General features: G+C 40.8%; 1 protein-coding gene across 4 annotated transcripts in view; it reads left to right on the top strand.

Annotated features, from left to right (window-relative positions):
* col16a1 (collagen, type XVI, alpha 1) overlaps positions 1-21,582 on the top strand; it is a 268,861-nt gene that overhangs the window by 185,702 nt on the left and 61,577 nt on the right. For all 4 annotated transcript variants that reach the window (XM_060904731.1, XM_060904732.1, XM_060904733.1 and 1 more), the window contains 6 exons: positions 3,326-3,448; positions 3,918-3,953; positions 4,053-4,106; positions 4,191-4,259; positions 9,344-9,397; positions 12,310-12,336. In XM_060904731.1, the coding sequence (XP_060760714.1) occupies positions 3,326-3,448; positions 3,918-3,953; positions 4,053-4,106; positions 4,191-4,259; positions 9,344-9,397; positions 12,310-12,336 (363 nt within the window). The remainder of the gene's footprint in view (positions 1-3,325; positions 3,449-3,917; positions 3,954-4,052; positions 4,107-4,190; positions 4,260-9,343; positions 9,398-12,309; positions 12,337-21,582) is intronic.

Here is a 21,582-nt window from a genome sequence, read left to right as displayed (position 1 = left end):
CGGAATGCAATAATTTACAAATCTCAAAAACTGATATTGTATTCACAATAGAACATAAACAACATATCACATGTCGAAAGTGAGACATTTTGAAATTTCATGCCAAATATTGGCTCATTTGAAATTTCATGACAGCAACACATCTCAAAAAAGTTGGGACAGGGGCAATAAGAGGCTGGAAAAGTTAAAGGTGCAAAAAAGGAACAGCTGGAGGACCAAATTGCAACTCATTAGGTCAATTGGCAATAGGTCATTAACATGACTGGGTATAAAAGGAGCATCTTGGAGTGGCAGCAGCTCTCAGAAGTAAAGATGGGAAGAGGATCACCAATCCCCCTAATTCTGTGCCGACAAATAGTGGAGCAATATCAGAAAGGAGTTCGACAGTGTAAAATTGCAAAGAGTTTGAACATATCATCATCTACAGTGCATAATATCATCAAAAGATTCAGAGAATCTGGAAGAATCTCTGTGCGTAAGGGTCAAGGCTGGAAAACCATACTGGGTGCCCGTGATCTTCGGGCCCTTAGACGGCACTGCATCACATACAGGCATGCTTCTGTATTGGAAATCACAAAATGGGCTCAGGAATATTTCCAGAGAACATTATCTGTGAACACAATTCACCGTGCCATCCGCCGTTGCCAGCTAAAACTCTATAGTTCAAAGAAGAAGCCGTATCTAAACGTGATCCAGAAGCTCAGACGCCTTCTCTGGGCCAAGGCTCATTTAAAATGGACTGTGGCAAGGTGGAAAACTGTTCTGTGGTCAGACGAATCAAAATTTGAAGTTCTTTATGGAAATCAGGGACGCCGTGTCATTCGGACTAAAGAGGAGAAGGACGACCCAAGTTATTATCGGCGCTCAGTTCAGAAGCCTGCATCTCTGATGGTATGGGGTTGCATTAGTACGTGTGGCATGGGCAGCTTACACATCTGGAAAGACACCATCAATGCTGAAAGGTATGTCCAGGTTCTAGAGCAACATATGCTCCCATCCAGACGACGTCTCTTTCAGGGAAGACCTTGCATTTTCCAACATGACAATGCCAAACCACATACTGCATCAATTACAGCATCATGGCTGCATAGAAGAAGGGTCCGGGTACTGAACTGGCCAGCCTGCAGTCCAGATCTTTCACCCATAGAAAACATTTGGCGCATCATAAAACGGAAGATACGACAAAAAAGACCTAAGACAGTTGAGCAACTAGAATCCTACATTAGACAAGAATGGGTTAACATTCCTATCCCTAAACTTGAGCAACTTGTCTCCTCAGTCCCCAGACGTTTACAGACTGTTGTAAAGAGAAAAGGGGATGTCTCACAGTGGTAAACATGGCCTTGTCCCAACTTTTTTGAGATGTGTTGATGTCATGAAATTTAAAATCACCTAATTTTTCTCTTTAAATGATACATTTTCTCAGTTTAAACATTTGATATGTCATCTATGTTCTATTCTGAATAAAATATGGAATTTTGAAACTTCCACATCATTGCATTCCGTTTTTATTTACAATTTGTACTTTGTCCCAACTTTTTTGGAATCAGGGTTGTAGCTTCTACCCATATTTGCATGATTGCAATTAATAATGAAGATATGGAGTAATTAATCAACCCCTAACGAGCAGTTTCCACACAAATCGCTTCTTCTCCTTCAATTCTTCACCAGTTTTGATTCTTTCTGGCATGAAGGTAGGGATAGCTAGGGTGCATATAACTTCTACCCAGATTTGCTTAATTATGATTATTAATGAATTTATGGACTAATTAAGCCTTAATGAGCAGTTCAACAAAAATCGCTTCTTCTCAGTCAATTCCTCGGCATTTTGGATTCTTTCTGGCAAATAGATTGGTATTCCTAGGGTGTGTATCGCTTCTTGTAGGTTGTATATAGTCTATATAGCTTGTAACATTTATTGTGCAAGGTGGCCCACTTTAGATCGTTCCTTCTGGACTAGACGGGGCTGAAGTGAGCTACGTCATCATTGACGGTCCCGTTTTTATTATTATTATTATTATTATTATTATTATTACTTGTGAAAATCAGAGATTTTTGCAAGCATGTTGATCTGTCCGTTTGTTTGTTGGTGCTCTAGTGTCGTCATTTCTTGACCAATCTTCACCAAAATGCACAGGAAAACTCACTAGGGTCACATAAAGACATCATTAGTTTTTGGTGGATCAAGGTCAAAGGTCAAGGTCACCAAGGTCAAATCTTGTAAAAGCACCTAATTGGCCATTACTTCTGTTTCTTTATGATTTTCTCAAGTATCGTGCTCTGCACGACTTTTCGTTATGTCAATTTCATCTCATCTCATTTCCTTATCTCTAGCCGCTTTATCCTGTTCTACAGGGTCGCAGGCAAGCTGGAGCCTATCCCAGCTGACTACGGGCGAAAGGCGGGGTACACCCTGGACAAGTCGCCAGGTCATCACAGGGCTGACACATAGACACAGACAACCATTCACACTCACATTCACACCTACGGTCAATTTAGAGTCACCAGTTAACCTAACCTGCATGTTTTTGGACTGTGGGGGAAACCGGAGCACCCGGAGGAAACCCACGCAGACACGGGGAGAACATGCAAACTCCGCACAGAAAGGCCCTCGCCGGCCACGGGGCTCGAACCCGGACCTTCTTGCTGTGAGGCGACAGCACTAACCACTACACCACCGTGCCGCCCACACCTTGATTTAAGATGAAATTTACTTTCAAGACAGTACTAAGACCCAGGAGGACTAAAAGCATAAAACTGAGACTTAAATATTCATTTTGGTCATTTTTTACCCTGTGACTTAACATGATACTTGAGACTTAAAAAAAAAAAAACACAACTTGTTGACCCATCTGAATTCAAATTTAAGAAATCTAATGGTCAGTCGTAGCTTTTAAAAGCCCTAATGAGTTTTTTACTTTGTGTAAAGCAGATCAGTGCGTGAGCAAACAGTCGGAACGCATGCAATATGCATGACGCGTGCTGCTTATTCACACAGTCTAACTTGTAAAAAAGACTGAACGTGACATGAAAAGGAAAACACTCATGAAATATTAAAGCGTACTCTGTGCTGAACAGCAAATGCTGACAGATAATGCTTTCAGAAGTGTAAACAGAGACGACTGCAACAAATTCGCTTGGGACAATAAATAAAAGTAATAAAAAAAAAAAGTGTGACAGCAATGAAACTAAATGACTTACATCCAATTTACATATCCCATTTACACATAAGTGGCAGGCGCCAACGCCTCTGAAGTGGCGTCAAAGCTGCTTATGCTAAACACAGAGCCCTCGGGTCCTCTTGTCTTTTTGCCTCTGTTGCCAGGGCGACGCCTGTGACAGCTGTCCGACACTTCCTTCGGATTCGGATGATGTTGTGGGCTTACCTGGACCCAAGGGTGAGAAAGGAGAGCCAGGTGAACGTGGTGTGGGAAAAGTCGGGAAGAGAGTGAGTTTCTCGAGTCCGTGTAATCGCCTTTACAGCGTTGTATGATATGCTGGGTTTAATGTGAAAAGAACAGCACGAGGCCACGTTTAGATGTAAGCATCATTTCTAAGCTGTTGTGTCACATAATCTATGAAAATGTGATTTAAAATTGCTCAGTAATATCACCAGGAACTTATTTTTATGATATATCTCTTTAGCCAGCACATCCTACAAGAGAATATAAAAAGAAAATCTTATTAGTGTTTATCGTGTTTGCTCATGCTTTTTACATGCACACATACCGTATGACTTCTTTCAGAAGCCATTCCACTTTGGATTAAATATAAAAATTGCATGTGCACCTGCATCATAGTGTTAATGATTTGTCGGCTTAAAAAAAAAAAATCATATTATCCTGTTCTGAGCCAGGCAGTAATTTTTCCTGCATCTTTTTCTCACTAATCCACACCTTCGCTCTGTTTCTATTCAGGGTGAACAAGGGCTGAGAGGTATTCCTGGACCTGCTGTAAGTGCATTAAATTAGTCTTTAGTACTGTCATTTGCTTTACAGTTTATAGCCGCTACTTCTATAACTTACTCCATGACCTGTATAATCACGCCACAGGGTCCAGAAGGACCTCAGGGACCTCCGGGGCTTATAGGACCAATTGGACCAAAGGTAGGAAACTTCTAGAATGGGTTTGTTTTACTTTTGTGGTTGTCGAAGCCTTCACTTTCCTGACTGATACTGTAACCTCTACAGGGTCCGAAAGGGGAAATAGGGTCTGCGGGTCCTCAGGGGCCGAGTGGCATCAGCATAACAGGACCTCCGGTAAGAATATAGCAAGTGAAATAGAAAGAATAGAAATCTGCCTTCTGGATCCAGTTGACAGCAGATATATTTGTGATATACATTAGTGTTATTGTTATTATACCTTGTGTTTCAAATTCAGAGGCAGATGTCTAATTATGCCTGATTTGAGCTGCAGTTTTACACTCCTGAGATAATAGCCGTCCCAGTCTGCAGGCAGCTCATAAGACAGCTGTCATTTAAGCTTCCTTAACTTGCTTAAAATCCTTTTTGGCAAATAAAATGCCACGATTGTGTTCACAGGATGAGAGCTGCATTACAATCTGCCTGTTTTGTAACACCTATTTTCTACTTTTGGGGTTTTACAGTATAAATGGAATGCTAAAAGTTATAATTAGGGCTGTCAAGCGATGAAAATATTTAATCGCGATTAATCGCGTTATTGTCCATAGTTAACTCACGATGCATCGCAAATTAATTGCACATTTTTTTATCTGTTCGAAATTAACCTTAAAGGAACAGTCCACCGTACTTCCATAATGAAATATGCTCTTATCTGAATTGAGACGAGCTGCTCCGTACCTCTCCGAGCTTTGCGCGACCTCCCAGTCAGTCAGACGCAGTCAGACGCGCTGTCACTCCTGTTAGCAATGTAGCTAGGCTCAGCATGGCCAATGGTATTTTTTGGGGCTGTAGTTAGATGCGACCAAACTCTTCCGCGTTTTTCCTGTTTACATAGGTTTATATGACCAGTGACATGAAACAAGTTCAGTTAAAAAAATTGAAACGTAGCGATTTTCTATGCTATGGAAAGTGCGCACTATAATGACAGGCGTACTAACACCTTCTGCGCGCTTCGGCAGCGCATTGATACGGAGCTCAGATATCAATGCGCTGTCGAAGCGCGCAGAAGGTGTTAGTACGCCTGTCATTATAGTGCGGACTTTCCATAGCATAGAAAATCGCTACGTTTCAATTTGTGTAACTGAACTTGTTTCATGTCACTGGTCATATAAACCTATGTAAACAGGAAAAACGTGGAAGAGTTTGGTCGCATCTAACTACAGCCCCAAAAAATACCATTGGCCATACTGAGCCTAGCTACATTGCTAACAGGAGTGACAGCGCGTCTGACTGCGTCTGACTGACTGGGAGGTCGCGCAAAGCTCGGAGAGGTACGGAGCAGCTCGTCTCAATTCAGATAAGAGCATATTTCATTATGGAAGTATGGTGGACTGTTTCTTTAAAGGGAAATTTTTCAAGTTTTTGAGAATTGGGAGCTGACGATTATGCTTGCTTTATGCAAAATCTATGTGGCCAAGTCAAGAAGGACACAGCAAACATTATATTTGTGGGTATTTTATTCCCCCAATGCAATTAAAATGTAAAGCAGCGCTAACATTATAATTCTGAGGGTTTAACACAATTCAGTGTGAACAAAACAATACAGTTCTGCCCTTAACTTCTAGCCTGAAACTGTGCAATAAAATAAACTAAACACTCGAGATCAACTGGACTCTGGACAACAGTAATGGCTATCTTTAACCCTTTGATGCAAAACATGGGTCAAAAGTGACCCGGCTGAGTTTTTATCTTCTATATCTTTGCAATAAATTAATTCCATCATTCAGTATTCAAGGTATTCCTCAATTAACTTGTTTTTGATCATCATACATCCTTATTTTATTTTTTCCTTTCTTACTTTTTGAATAAAAACCCTTTTTGTATCACTACCCTTCTAATGCACAACATGGGTCAAAAACGACCTGCATTCATTTTCCAGGTTATTTCATGTACGGCTGAGTGTTTCTATGATCTACTTTTGAAATAAATTCATTTTGTCATTTACTTTTCCAAATATGCAGTAAATATCTTGTTTTTGTTGAGCACAAATCATCATTTTTATTTTTCCTTTCTTAAGTTATGAACAAGCACAGCTTTTGTAATTCTACATCAAGTTTACACACATGGGTCAGAACCGACCCGCATGCATTTACTCCAGCGTTTGGTGGGAACTGTGAATTGTGCTTGTGTCAGACATTTCACAGCTCAGCACGGCGCCCTTTGCCCATCTAATACATGCAAGTAATGTTTTTCAATTGTTCTAACATTACCTTAGAAAAAAATGGATTATGTTTAGGTTCCCTTGAGAGTGAGTAGATTACTTGTCAGAAAGTTACAAGTAATTACTATTAGCTACCGAGCTGTTGACATATTCTACTTTAGTTAGCTAATTTTATTGTAGTTGGCTTAGCTAACTACATAGTTAATAAATAAATAACTGGCCCCATTCACTGCTAAAATAATTATTTGAAACAAATTATTATTATAGTATTAAGACATTTAATTTTAAATCACACTTGGATGACCCATGTGTAGTAATATAAAAAGTATTTTTGTTCATAAAGTAGGAAAGAAAAAATTAAATTAATGATTTGTGGTAATTAAAAACAAGATATTTAAAGAATACTTGGAATATTCAATCATAAAATAAAGTGATTTCAAAAGATAGAGCAAAGAAAAACTCAGTCAGCATGAAATAACCTGGAAAATGAATGCGGGTCATTTTTGACCCATGTTGTGCATTAGAAGGGGTGTGCATATGTTTTGCATCAAAGGTTAAATAAAGAAAATATAAATATAAAACCCGAATAAATACATTTGTTCAGCCACACAGCTCATAAAGATGCTTTCCAGTAAAATCCAATAACTCACTGATAAATATACAGTACATTCATGAGCAAAAACTGCATTTATAAACACTTTTACACACACATACACCTTCATACATCATCTTTTCTCCCCTCTGGACCGTAAAAAAAAAAATACACGCATTTTATATAAACAGTCAGAATGCAGCAATATAAGTTGATTCTGTACATCCATCCATCCATCCATCCATCATCTGTAGTCGCTTATCCTGTCCTACAGGCCAGCTGGATAGGCAAGCTGGAGCCTATCCCAGCTGACTACGGGCGAGAGGCGGGGTACACCCTGGACAAGTCGCCAGGTCATCACAGGACTGACACATAGACACAGACAACCATTCACACTCACATTCACACCTACGGTCAATTTAGAGTCACCAGTTAACCTAACCTGCATGTCTTTGGACTGTGGGGGAAACCGGAGCACCCGGAGGAAACCCATGCGGACACGGGGAGAACATGCAAACTCCACACAGAAAGGCCCTCGCCGGCCACGGGGCTCAAACCCGGACCTTCTTGCTGTGAGGCGACAGCGCTAACCACTACACCACCGTGCTGCCCCGATTCTGTACATAATTGCATTTTGTCACAACTTACGCCAACCAGCTAATCGCTACACCGCTCACTCACGCTATGTCACTTCCTGATTTCCCAAACTATGGGGGAGGGGCACAGAACATGCATGTGTTAATCATACGTCAAAAAAAAAAAAAAAATAGTGGCGTTAAAAGTAATTTGCATTAACGTGTTATCGTGTTAACTTCAACAGCCCTAGTAAAATAATATGAAAGTTGGGTTCATAAAAAGACATTATTGAGAATGATAATGTTTTAATGTATGGTCATTTATCAGGACAATTGTAAACTGAGGCTTATATATATATATATATATATATATATATATATATATATATATATATATATATATATATAATCAGTGTTGTAGTCAAGTCACTAAACCTCGAGTCCGAGTCCAGTCTCGAGTCCCCAGTGTTCAAGTCATTAAAGAAAATTTCGAGTCGAGTCCGAGAACAAGACTCCAACCGCACCATTTGACGGTGGCTGTTGCTGCCTTTATGTGAAAGCATCTCTGCTACTGTACTGGACTAACGTTACTGCTCGACTGCCCCATTTTACTTAAAGTGCCATTCCACCATTTTATGTATTCTTTGGCATAAAATACAATATATTTTGACAACATATATAAATGGTATCACTAGATAGAGAAATCTTTTAGCTTCAAAATGATATATCAAACATAATTTTTTGACAACGACAAGTATATTAATTTTGCGACCAAAGTCACCTACCCTTTTAATTTCCGCGTGTGATGTCATCGGCAGGTTCCCCTTCTTGTGTACCACGTGACGTGTGACATGGCACATATTATCAGCAATGGCGGATAGAACGCGATAAAAATAATACCAATAAATCTACCTAATACCAATAAATCTAGCTAACTGAAAGATTAACTCAAAATTTTTCGCAATTTTTTTGGCCCCCATATACGAGGAGAAATGACTCTCTCACTTTGGGGGTTTCCTGGTCTAAAAATAGACCGACACGTGGTACACAAGAAGGGGAACCTGCCGATGACATCACGTTTCACTACCGCGCAGAAATTAAAAGGGTAGGTGACTTTGGTCGCAAAATTAATATACTTGTCATTGTCAAAAAATTATGTTTGATATATCATTTTGAAGCTAAACGATTTCTCTGTCTAGTCATGTTGTCATAAAATATATTGTATTTTATGCCAAAGAATACATCCAATGGTGGAATGGCACTTTAACAGGCTCCAGATAAAAAGCTTGTTCATCGCTCAGCAAGCCCCGCCCACTATCAACAGGGCAAATAACATGAGACAGGGTTAACACTAGCTAGTTCATCGCTCAGCAAGCCCTGCCCACTATCAACAGAGCAATGAACATAGCGTGTCACTTCCTTCTCTGGGTGGAGTCTTACCAAATGACGAGTGAAGTTCGAGGTTGTCCCCGTCGTCTCCTCGATAGTTTTTCTACATACGGAACACATACAGTAGCAGTGCATTTTTTCCCACTGCACAAGAAGTCTGTATAAGCAAAGCGGACAATCCTAGCGGCGTTCTCTCCATGCGCCGTTGTTCCTTAGCATGACGTATGAACAGGTAAATGTGCATTCTCTTGCACGAGTCCGAGTCCAAGGCCGAGTAATCAGCGGTCAAGTCCAAGTCAGGTCACCAGTCCTTAAAATTAGGGCACAAGTCAGACTCGAGTACTACAAGCCTGATATATATATATATATATATATATATATATATATATATATATATATATATATATATATATGTGTGTGTGTGTACGTGAGTGTGTGCTTCAGTAATGCTAGTGTGTGTGATTTATTTGTTGTTGTGTCTCAGGGTAGAGACGGTTTTCCTGGCCCTCAAGGAATCCCAGGAGCAGATGGAAGACCAGTGAGTAAATGTTTGTGCCTCTGTTGTTCTCCTCTTGTTTTTTTTTTCTTCCCTTCTAAACAGTTCTGCTCTGAATCTTTATCCCATTAAACAAACCCTGTTACTATCCCAGCTCCACTACTTCCACTAGGGTTATAGATCCTCTTTCACTTGTATTGCAAATAGTATTGTAAAAGCATACATATGTATGATAATGACACAGTTAATTGTGGCTTCTCGAAAACCAAGAGCTGATCTTTAACTGTAATGGACCTTTATGGGTTTTGAATTATGATACGTATAAAAAGTTTACACGCTCGTAATGAAAGCGCAGATAATCATCCAGAAATAAAGAGACATCTTGTCAGAAATCAAGATAAAATCTCGCCTTCTTGATTTATTTATCAGTCAAAACGAGCAACGTACAGTCCTCCACGTTAGCGTTTAATGAAAATGTAATGATATTGATTGATTCTTATTGTCCTGATGATTTAGTTCATCCACCAAAATCGTTCAAATGTTCGTACCTGGATTTGAATAGATTGTCATTCTTTGTTATGTTTATCTATTTTACTTTTTTTCCCCTCTCCCGGTCATCCATTGCTAATATCATATGGATTCTGTGTCTGATTTAAATTTTATGTATCTTATACTAACTTATTCATCAACACATGCATTAATTCATATCAGCACAAATGTTTTTATTGTTTATCATCATTGTAGTGTTATTTTTATAGTGTAATCTTTGTATTACTATGTTTTAGCATTTAGGGGTTAGGTGGTAAGTCCTGTTCCTTTCCCCCACCACATTTCGTTTGTTTGTAATTAGTTATCTTTATTTTTTTTCCTTTTGTATTTTGTGTAAACGTGGCAAATTCAGTAAACTAAATCAAACTGTATATAATGCATTATTCTATCCACATTCACTGGATATGAACAATCGTGCACTCTGATTGGCTACTCTACCACTAGGATATCGGCTCATATACCTTGAGTAGAGAAAAACAAAATGGCGGAGCATGTGAATGACCAACCGAGGACGAAATAAAAACTCTACTTGAAAACAAAACCTCTCATCTCATCTCATTATCTGTAGCCACTTTATCCTGTTCTACAGGGTCGCAGGCAAGCTGGAGCCTATCCCAGCTGACTACGGGCGAAAGGCGGGGTACACCCTGGACAAGTCGCCAGGTCATCACAGGGCTGACACATAGACACAGACAACCATTCACACTCACATTCACACCTACGCTCAATTTAGAGTCACCAGTTAACCTAACCTGCATGTCTTTGGACTGTGGGGGAAACCGGAGCACCTGGAGGAAACCCATGCGGACACGGGGAGAACATGCAAACTCCACACAGAAAGGCCCTCGCCGGCCACGGGGCTCGAACCCGGACCTTCTTGCTGTGAGGCGACAGCGCTAACCACTACACCACCGTGCCGCCCCGCATTATTATTATCTCATCTCATCTCATTATCTCTAGCCGCTTTATCCTGTTCTACAGGGTCACAGGCAAGCTGGAGCCTATCCCAGCTGACTACGGGCGAAAGGCGGGGTACACCCTGGACAAGTCGCCAGGTCATCACAGGGCTGACACATAGACACAGACAACCATTCACACTCACATTCACACCTACGCTCAATTTAGAGTCACCAGTTAACCTAACCTGCATGTCTTTGGACTGTGGGGGAAACCGGAGCACCCGGAGGAAACCCACACGGACACGGGGAGAACATGCAAACTCCACACAGAAAGGCCCTCGCCGGCCACGGGGCTCGAACCCAGGACCTTCTTGCTGTGAGGCGACAGCGCTAACCACTACACCACCGTGCCACCCAGCATTATTATTATTATTATTATTGCACTTTCCACAAATTGCTCCTGTCATTTCGCCGGTTTGTTTACATTCTAAGCGGAAATTATTTTGTCGGACGTTTTGTATAAAGTTTTTATTAATCGAATTTACAAAAAATAAAAATAAAAATGCTCTGCTTTTCAAAATCCAGTGAATGTGGATATAATAAAACTTGCGTGCCGAGTTGGCTTTCAGCCATATACGACCAGATTTAGTGGAATAACTGTCCGATGTTCCGCAGTGCATCTTTATTTATTTTTCCCGATAATAATCTTTTTGTTTCTCTTTTGAGTTTTTCGACTTTTCTATCCACAGTCTCAGTAAACAAGAATAACCATTACCTGTAAGGATACTTTTCCTCATTGTATTACTTGTAACATTTGAAACCTCAATCCAGAGCCTTATTTGTAAATTTATAATCAAAGTATACTCGGAGTTCATGGTCAAGTGATGAAGCTGCTCGATTCCAGCTTTTCCGTTAAACAAGATGCATACACGGAGCGAAAGAAAGGAAAACGAATTACCAGGGTCATGACAGGAAACATAAACAACGTCTAAATAAGGTGGAAAGAGGGTATCCAAAAGGGTTACTAACTCGGATGGACAGATTTTATAGCTGATGAAATTAAAACTGCTCTTGATATTCGAACCTCCTGTAACTCATTCAGCTCGTCAAACTATGCTGCATGCTCTTGGCATCGAATGTGATCTTGTCAGCTGGAGGGACAAAGGATGTGGGAAATTTATTGTCTTGGCAAAGCGCTTCTCATTAAAGAAACAAAGGCAACACTGTCTGCTTTCACGGCGTCAGATGTTAATTACCAGGCAATGCAGGGATGGATGGGGATACAGGAGGGGTTGTCTCAAACGCTGCCTGGATCCATATCAGCACGCTGTCTGCTTTCATCTCATCAGCTGTCCCCTTTCGTTCCTTATCTGCACTCATCTCACAGGCCCAGGAGCTTAAAACACAACAGAGGACTAACACTGAGGTGTGTGTGTGTGTGTGTGTGTGTGTGTGTGTGTGTGTGTGTGTGTGTGTGTGTGTGTGTGTGTCTGTCTTGTCTTTCAGGGAGCCATCGGACCTAAGGGTGACAAGGTAAGACTCCAGCTCAGTGGGCTGAGGAAAGAATTTGGAGGTCCTCCAAACCAAAAGCAGCTTGTGTGTGTGTGTGTGTGTTTTCTTCATCTGCTTTTGTGCATGAAGGTGCATAAGAAATGTAGGTGCCATCTAAAGGGAATTGATGACGTGAACAGTGATGCATCTACCCAAGTGACATTAAAAGCACCACTAAAAGCAGGACTGAGGTTATTAATTAGATGTCAGCTACGAGATGTGAAATGCTGAGAAAATGAAATGAAAGTGTGGCATGCTTTAATGTCATGCGTATGAAGGAGAGTTTCCTTGCCACCGTCGCCTAAGGCTTGGTCATTAGAGAAAGAAAAAAAATTATTAGGCATAAATGTATTGGTTCATACGTTCAAAATCTTTATTTTTCCCCGAAGCTGCTTTGCGACCGTGTCTTTGCTTCGTGTGCCATCACGTGACAAAATAGTGTTACGTATGCATCCGCCACCATGCTGGATGGTATACCGTACAAATCCAAAATGCCGTCTCGTGTGAACAATAACTGTGATGCGTCTCTGACTTTCTCGATATATTATGATTCTCTGGAGTCCTCTGCCAAGTCAAGATTCAGAGAAAAAATTGAAATTTGTGGCCCTTATATCAAGTCAAGTTTTTTTTTTTGTATAGCGCTTTTAACAATAGACATTGTCGCAAAGCAGCTTTACAGAAATTTAAAGACTAATTAAACTGATTTTATCCCTAATCTATCCCCAATGAGCAAGCTTGTGGCGACGGTGGCAAGGAAAAACTCCCTCAGACGACATGAGGAAGAAACCTCGAGAGGAACCAGACTCAAAAGGGAACCCATCCTCATCTGGGTGATAACAGACAACATAATTATCAGAGGTGGGCAGTAACGAAGTACATTTACTTGAGTACTGGACTTAAAGGAGATATGCAGAGCCTTTATTTTTAAATACATTTCTGAGTGGATAGTATTTCCATCCTTGACTCTTGTATGCTGCATAAACGGGAATTTAAAAAAATATATTTTTGAGAGTTAAAATCGACCGCAAAGTTGGCATTGGAGCTGCCCTGCTGAGCCAGCCAGCCGTGAGTGCGTGACGTCACAGCGGTAACCGGTTTTAAGGCCGAGGCCTTTTACAGCTATAGACCAAAGTCATATAAATAAACATTTATGGTGAAAGTAAGAAATACCGTTACCGACTTGCTCAACTAAGACTGATTTGACTTCATTGATTGTGGGTTGACTCTCATTAAAACAGGATGGGTGTTATAACTTATGCAACATACATGTACATGCATGCATTTTCACTGATAAAACGTAAAAGGCTCATTAAATAATCAGATGAACTGAGACAATCACATTCTGAAGCAAATTAAATAATCTTATACCGCTAACTTAAACACACAATACACGTTACGTGTATTAATCTAAATGCAGGTCAACAATGTGTTTTGGTTTTTTTTTTTAATCCAAATGAGAGTCGGAGCTTACCCGTCTGTGATCTCGCTTCTTGAAGGCCGATTGTTTTTGAAACAATCTGACTTTCAGTTGTTCGTTCAGTTCTCCATTCATTCGCTTCTTCCACGTAATGGAGAGATGGCAGCAATATCCAGTTTAGAAATAAGACAGCTGGTCCACTCATTCACTTTTCTTCATACTGAGTACTCCGCCATTACTGCTCAGCTCAGACAATTACTAAAACCCGGGATGCAATGGGACGTCACTGGTTTTAGCAACAATTGCAGGGAGGTCACTGCCCGAGCGATATGTCCCATCCCGTTCCGTCCCGGGTTTTAGCAACAACCCTCGGCTCACTCCGGGAGGACCGGTGCAACTGAACTCACTTTCCTTTTAATTTTTTTTTAAATAAATAAATTAATTAAATAAAAACTTTCCTTTTCTTGTAGTTTTCTTTTCCTTTAATTGTTGGTACTGCACCCTCTTTCAATACAGGCTTATAGCCAACGCTCCTCAACAGATCAGAGGTCTCGTACGAGTCTTCAGTAAAATGTGCAGAGCAGAAGAGAGACCACTTCGTAGGCGCCCAATGTGCCCGTGAACTTCTCGCAAAACGCGTCCAAACCTTTGCAGTTTGAACATTCTTGGGCCATGAATGCAACGTAAATCCACCTTCTGTCATGTTGCTGCACCGGCCAGCAACACATCTCCGTGGCATGGCGATAAATTAACTCAAAATGGAGGATCGGAGTTGCAGTCAGCTCTGTGTTTTAGTGTAGCGGAAATGGTGATGAGACTGATAGACTTCCTGCTGTGACGTTACGGACGTCAAGGTCATTCACTCAGACCACTACCTATATAAATCACTTTAATCGTAAAAATGGCTGTATTAGATTTATTGTTAACGCTTAAAACTATTCCTGTGCCATTCTTGAGGTCTCAAGGCATTTATAAACGAAAGTGAGGCCATGGCTCTGCGTATATGCTTTAAGTACACTTTTTGAGTATCTGTACTTTACTTGAGTATTATTTTTGTTGGAAACTTATGACTTTAACTTCACTACGTTTGAAAGACAAATATCGTACTTTTCACTCCACTACATTTCTATCAAGCTCCTCGTTACTCATTACTACGAAGCAGCTTTAAAAGTGGATGGGTTTTTTTATTTTATTTTCTAAAACGTGATTGTTTTTTTCGCAGGTGACACTGAGACAGCCGATCAGTAATCAGGGTCACGTCACGTCCATCGACTGTATAAAATCAAGATCAATGATTTCTCAGCAGCGTTATTTAACACGATCAGTTGATGACAGAATGGAAGAAGGCGGTTCTTCTGGGGAATGCACACACACACTCATGGCCATACCCAAAACCCACGTTTCAGTTTTCTGAAAGGATTAAAGATTCGTTTCATTTTAAACGTTTGCTTTGTTTGCCGAAAACGAACCACACCATGACCTACAAAAACTCGCCCTTCAACCTGCGGAAGCATATTGAGGGATATAAACGTTTTATTCCAAGAGAAAACTTGCAACGAAGTTGTCTGTGCTTTTAGAGCTAGCGATAACTTTGCAATAGCCATACAGTCTGGTTAGTCAAATGACTTTCCCGCCAATGATTTGCCCACCAAGTTGCCATCGCCTTGTCCACAGCTAACATTTACACACAGCTAGTTAACTTGGACACTGTTAGTTAGCATGTAAAAACAGAGTTACGCTAACATGAATAACGTTAACTTATCTGAAGTCCTTTCAGAAATATGTTTTAGCATAATCTTGCCAAATAAACAGAATGTAGAAAGCTTTCTTTTCTAGTAGCGTTAGCTACCCAATATGATTTTGAGTTTGAAAAGAGTTTGCTAGCATGTCAGGTGGAGTTTCACTGACTAGCTAGCTTAACGTTAAACCACCATGATGGCACAGCATGCGTTCATTTTGTGAATTCACATTTCTGTCTTTGGTAACGGCATTAGGTTTTGTAAACGTTGTGGCAATAATACAACGATGCCTTGACAGAAAATGTACTTAAGTATTTCTAAAAGTAAGTACTTCAGTACTTTAACTTAAGTAAAAATTTGACTGGAGAACTTTCACTTGTATCGGAGTAACATTTGACCAGCAGGATCTGTACTTTGACTTAAGTAATGAAGTTGGGTACTTTGGCCACCTCTGATAATTATAAATAACTTGCTTCTGTAACAGTGTCCTGTATACAGTAGTCACAAAGTATAACTGTGGAACCAGGAGATTCATTATAGTTTTAACATGAAACCTGTTTTGTTGAAGTTATAAACTGTTCATTGATGGAAACTTGAGTGCAAAAGTGTTCATGCCAACCGCAGTCCTAAAGTTAGCAAGTCAACTGTAGTCCTCAGGCATAAAAGCATTACTGTAAGAGTCCAGAGCGTCTTCCAAGTGCGACTTTCGACTGTCCATATGGGGCCGTCCTTTACAGGGGCAATGTGATGAGACTCCAGCCAGAAGTAGGGCATCAGGATGGATCAGGCAGGTCTGTGGAGCAGAAGAGGTCAGCATCACTGGTGTCTCAGGATCGACATGTAACTCAGAGGGACGGACAGAGCTGGGGGGAGGGAGAGAAAGAGAGAAAACACAGGTTGTTAGGTATGCCCAAATGTCACCTGATGAATAAGAACAGTATACCTTTTGTACTGAGTGCAAGCAGGGACTCCGGCAAAACTAACTATGACAGCATAGCTAAAAAGGGAGAGCCGTATATGTTAAAGCCGTCCGATTATACAGAGGATTTAGCCTCATTGCTACCAGTTGAATACCCTGATATCAATGTGAACTATCTCGTTTACAAAAAAAAAAAAGTGCATAAGTAAAATGAACTTCCTGGGTTACTGGAACGGCCTCGTTAATCTCTCACCTGGCAAAGTTGACCCACGTTGTCCTCCTTGCGTATCCAAACTCGCTAAGGTTTCTCACACTGCTTCTAATCTTGGCAGATCTTTCATTTCTCCGGTTGCTTCTTTTTGATACTGTAAGATGAGTTTCGTCTTGATCCTAATGATCGTGTCCTAATTTGAGTGTTGGTGCCCAATCACCTAGGTTTGCCGGTGCTCCTGGACGGCCAGAAGCAGAGCCTCTGTCTAAGTGTAAAGTCCTTCCCACGCCATATGGCGCATAGGGTGGCGCCGTTCTCCGTTTCCGTAGCCCTCGGCCTCTCGCCTATTACATAGCTAGGGTTACAGTGGGGGGGCTAGTCCTCTGGTAACCACGAGAGTTTTGACTTCCCACTCGCATCTGTATCGTAGCGTGCCTTGCCAGAAGCAGAGTGTTCGTGTTAAAGCTCAAAAGTTCAATTTAATCAGCAGAAAACGTTGCTTTAATTAGCAATTAACTTGTACCAGATATAAAGTGGTACCACGTACACACACGGGTGTAATTAGTCTTTTCCTCAGTTAAGTCCTTACGATGGATGTTTTTGAGCCACAGCCACAGTACTGTTCTCTGGACAGTTCTTCATCTGTTTTGTCGCCGTGTTTAATTATTTTGCGAATTCTTTCTGAAGAACCGTTTCTCTTTGTCACGAGTAGCATTATTACTGCAATTATATCCCGCACACAAAGGAGGCACTGTCTTTCTTCAAAGGCAATGAAATTAAAAGAAAACCACGAAGCGTTGCAGCAGCTCACACATGAAGCGCCGCTATCTTGGTTGTTGTCATCAACCAACATGGCGGACTTCCGGTTTGGAAAATAAGCGTGACGTCACATACATACATGAGAAATGGTTAAAAGCGCGATATAAAGAAATTGACTTGACTTAATGTTCTCTAGTGTATCTCAGTCGGCATGGTTGAGACATGATGCAAAACTAGGGATGCATCGAAAGCAGGGCTTTGAACCAGAATTTTTTTCCTATTGGTTCGTTCCGAACAGAAACGGAATTTTAACATTTCCGGTTTTGGGTTCCACCATTAAATAGACGTTCCCGAACCGGTTAGAACAAAAAAATTTTGTTCCCGGAACGGTTAATTACGTTCCCTGTCAGCTGTTTAACAAATGGCTATAAAGTTATGTCTCTGTCTCATCCAGCTTAAGCCAAATGTAGGCTAATTCTATTACAACCTTCATTAAATAAGACAAGAAATAATTCAAAACAATTATTATTTCAAATGTTGGCGATTTGGATTCTCAGTATGTCTTCCCATCTACACAAACAGAAAAAGTGCCAAAAATGAAAGAGAATTCGTTGTGTGTTACCAAAGGCTAGTCAGGCCCTATAGAGGGCTACCGCATGACGTCACCGCGCCGCGAGATTTTGTTAGGCGCCATATTGGAAGACCAAGTACACATCTATGCAAGTACATACATACATAAAACAAACTACACCTGAAATGTAGCCAGGGCCGGTTCTGCCCTAATCTGGACCCGGGTGCAACATCGCGCAACCCCCCCCCCCAAAAAAAACCACCAGTCTAAATCAGGACAACCATCACATAACTATAACTATAAACATTTTATATCAACTATTTTAACTAAATGGGCTATAATAAATAAGGCTGCAGGCAGCCACGGCGGGCTGCCTCAGAAAAGTAACCATTCAATGACACAACTGAAAGCCTGCAGCCACGGCGGGCTGCCTCAGAAAAGTAACCATTCAGTGACAACTGAAAGCCTGCAGCCACGGCGGGCTGCCTCAGAAAACTAACCATTTGTCCTACCTTAAAACTCGTTTTGCATTTTCTGCCTCCTTTTTTGTATTTTTGACCCTCCGTTTATTTTCTTTCCTTTTCTGAAAACCCGATTTGTGTCCAGACATTTTGTTCTGCTACCAACGAACTAACTCGTCAGGTCTCGTCTCTCGAGCCCGCGATGATTCCCGTGGGAGGGGCAACAACTGATACATTTTTACAAACAGCCAATAGGGAGGTTGCATCGTTCAGACTCTTCTTTGCTTAGACGCTCACTAATTCACTTATTATCACATGGAGACGTGATAGCAGTCCACCCTCCCGCTCTCTCCATTCAGTCAGCGAACGTCACACAGGAAGTGAACCCCAGCGGGTCATAGAAACTTGCGCAGGAGAAGAATGGCTATTTTATTTGTAGGCTACGGAAACTTTGAGGAACGAAATAAAAACCGGTATTAACCGGTTACCATTATCTTTAATAAGCGTTTCTGTTCCGGAACATAAAAAATAATAAAGTTTCTGGTTTCGTTTCTGTTCCATGTGAAATAGAAAAAGTTCCCGGTTTTCGTTTTCGTTCCTTGAACCAGTTCAAAGCCCTGATCGAAAGTAGTGATACTGGCTTGCTACGGTGTTCATTTATTCGCTAAAAATGTTCCACTAGCAATATCTGACATCATGTGAACTTTAAGCCTAGTATACATGTTGTCAAGCTCATGAACAGCCAACACAGTGATAGTGATCCGGAAGTCTTTCGCAATTAATGATCCACACATAGCAGACTGTAAACTCTGCCGAAGAAGCACTACAGCATCTTCCTACAACACAATGCACCTCTTAAAACGTCTAATAAAGTTTAAATAGAGAGCGCAGATGCACCTGAACAAAGCCTGTAGATCAGTATCAGTGAGAGTCATCGTTAAACATGAGCTGAAGGTGTTGTAAAGTAGTACCGTAAGTGTAGACTAAGGAATTTTCCGAGCCTGTGCAGAAGAAGCATTTCAATACAGCGAGCACTGAGACACGCATGGTTCCTTTCCGCTACAGTGTACACTTATCTCATGAGGCAAGACATAAAAAAGTTCAATTTTGATGACTGCGTTCTCTGATACTGCCCTGAATTCAGTATCTCTTTCTTCAAGATACTGTTTGAATGCCATAACATCTTTTATATTTATATATAACTCAGGACAGAGTTAATTGCTAGCAGCATAATCCAGCAACCAACATAGCCAGATAAATAAAATGTACTGTGATCCCCGTGCTTGTTTAATACAATGTAGGTCAGGGGTTCTCAACCTTTTCTGCTTTAAGGCCGACCTATTCATACTTGTAACGAGTCGGGGCCCGTTAAAAAAGATCCCCGATTATTTTGGCTGATCTATTCTATTAGAATCTAATAATCTACTGTAAAGCGTATTAATGGGATGCGACATCACTGACTGTTACAGACGGGAGCCCAGGAATTAAATAAATGCAATAAAAAACTGTTTTTAATTGTAGGTATTGTACAACCCCGATTCCAAAAAAGTTGGGACAAAGTACAAATTGTAAATAAAAACGGAATGCAATGATGTGGAAGTTTCAAAATTCCATATTTTATTCAGAATAGAACATAGATGACATATCAAATGTTTAAACTGAGAAAATGTATCATTTAAAGAGAAAAATTAGGTGATTTTAAATTTCATGACAACAACACATCTCAAAAAAGTTGGGACAAGGCCATGTTTACCACTGTGAGACATCCCCTTTTCTCTTTACAACAGTCTAAACATCTGGGGACTGAGGAGACAAGTTGCTCAAGTTTAGGGATAGGAATGTTAACCCATTCTTGTCTAATGTAGGATTCTAGTTGCTCAACTGTCTTAGGTCTTTTTTTGTCGTATCTTCCGTTTTATGATGCGCCAAATGTTTTCTATGGGTGAAAGATCTGGACTGCAGGCTGGCCAGTTCAGTACCCGGACCCTTCTTCTACGCAGCCATGATGCTGTAATTGATGCAGTCTGTGGTTTGGCATTGTCATGTTGGAAAATGCAAGGTCTTCCCTGAAAGAGACGTCGTCTGGATGGGAGCATATGTTGCTCTAGAACCTGGATATACCTTTCAGCATTGATGGTGTCTTTCCAGATGTGTAAGCTGCTCATGCCACACGCACTAATGCAACCCCATACCATCAGAGATGCAGGCTTCTGAACTGAGCACTGATAACAACTTGGGTCGTCCTTTTCCTCTTTAGTCCGAATGACACGGCGTCCCTGATTTCCATAAAGAACTTCAAATTTTGATTCACCTGATCACGGAACAGTTTTCCACTTTGCCACAGTCCATTTTAAATGAGCCTTGGCCCAGAGAAGACGTCTGTGCTTCTGGATCATGTTTAGATACGGCTTCTTCTTTGAACTATAGAGTTTTAGCTGGCAACGGCGGACGGCACGGTGAATTGTGTTCACAGATAATGTTCTCTGGAAATATTCCTGAGCCCATTTTGTGATTTCCAATACAGAAGCATGCCTGTATGTGATGCAGTGCCGTCTAAGGGCCCGAAGGTCACCGGCACCCATGGTTTTCCGGCCTTGACCCTTACGCACAGAGATTCTTCCAGTTTCTCTGAATCTTTTGATGATATTATGCACTGTAGATGATGATATGTTCAAACTCTTTGCAATTTTACACTGTCGAACTCCTTTCTGATATTGCTCCACTATTTGTCGGCGCAGAATTAGGGGGATTGGTGAGCCTCTTCCCATCTTTACTTCTGAGAGCCGCTGCCACTCCAAGATGCTCTTTTTATACCCAGTCATGTTAATGACCTATTGCCAATTGACCTAATGAGTTGCAATTTGGTCCTCCAGCTGTTCCTTTTTTGTACCTTTAACTTTTCCAGCCTCTTATTGCCCCTGTCCCAACTTTTTTGAGATGTGTTGCTGTCATGAAATTTCAAATGAGCCAATATTTGGCATGAAATTTCAAAATGTCTCACTTTCGACATTTGATATGTTGTCTATGTTCTATTGTGAATACAATATCAGTTTTTGAGATTTGTAAATTATTGCATTCCATTTTTATTTACAATTTGTACTTTGTCCCAACTTTTTTGGAATCGGGGTTGTATTTAAAACTGTATGGATGT

This window comes from Neoarius graeffei, chromosome 22 (genome assembly GCF_027579695.1).
Source record: "Neoarius graeffei isolate fNeoGra1 chromosome 22, fNeoGra1.pri, whole genome shotgun sequence".
Classification (NCBI taxonomy): domain Eukaryota; kingdom Metazoa; phylum Chordata; class Actinopteri; order Siluriformes; family Ariidae; genus Neoarius; species Neoarius graeffei.
This window is presented reverse-complemented; position numbering and strand designations above follow the sequence as displayed.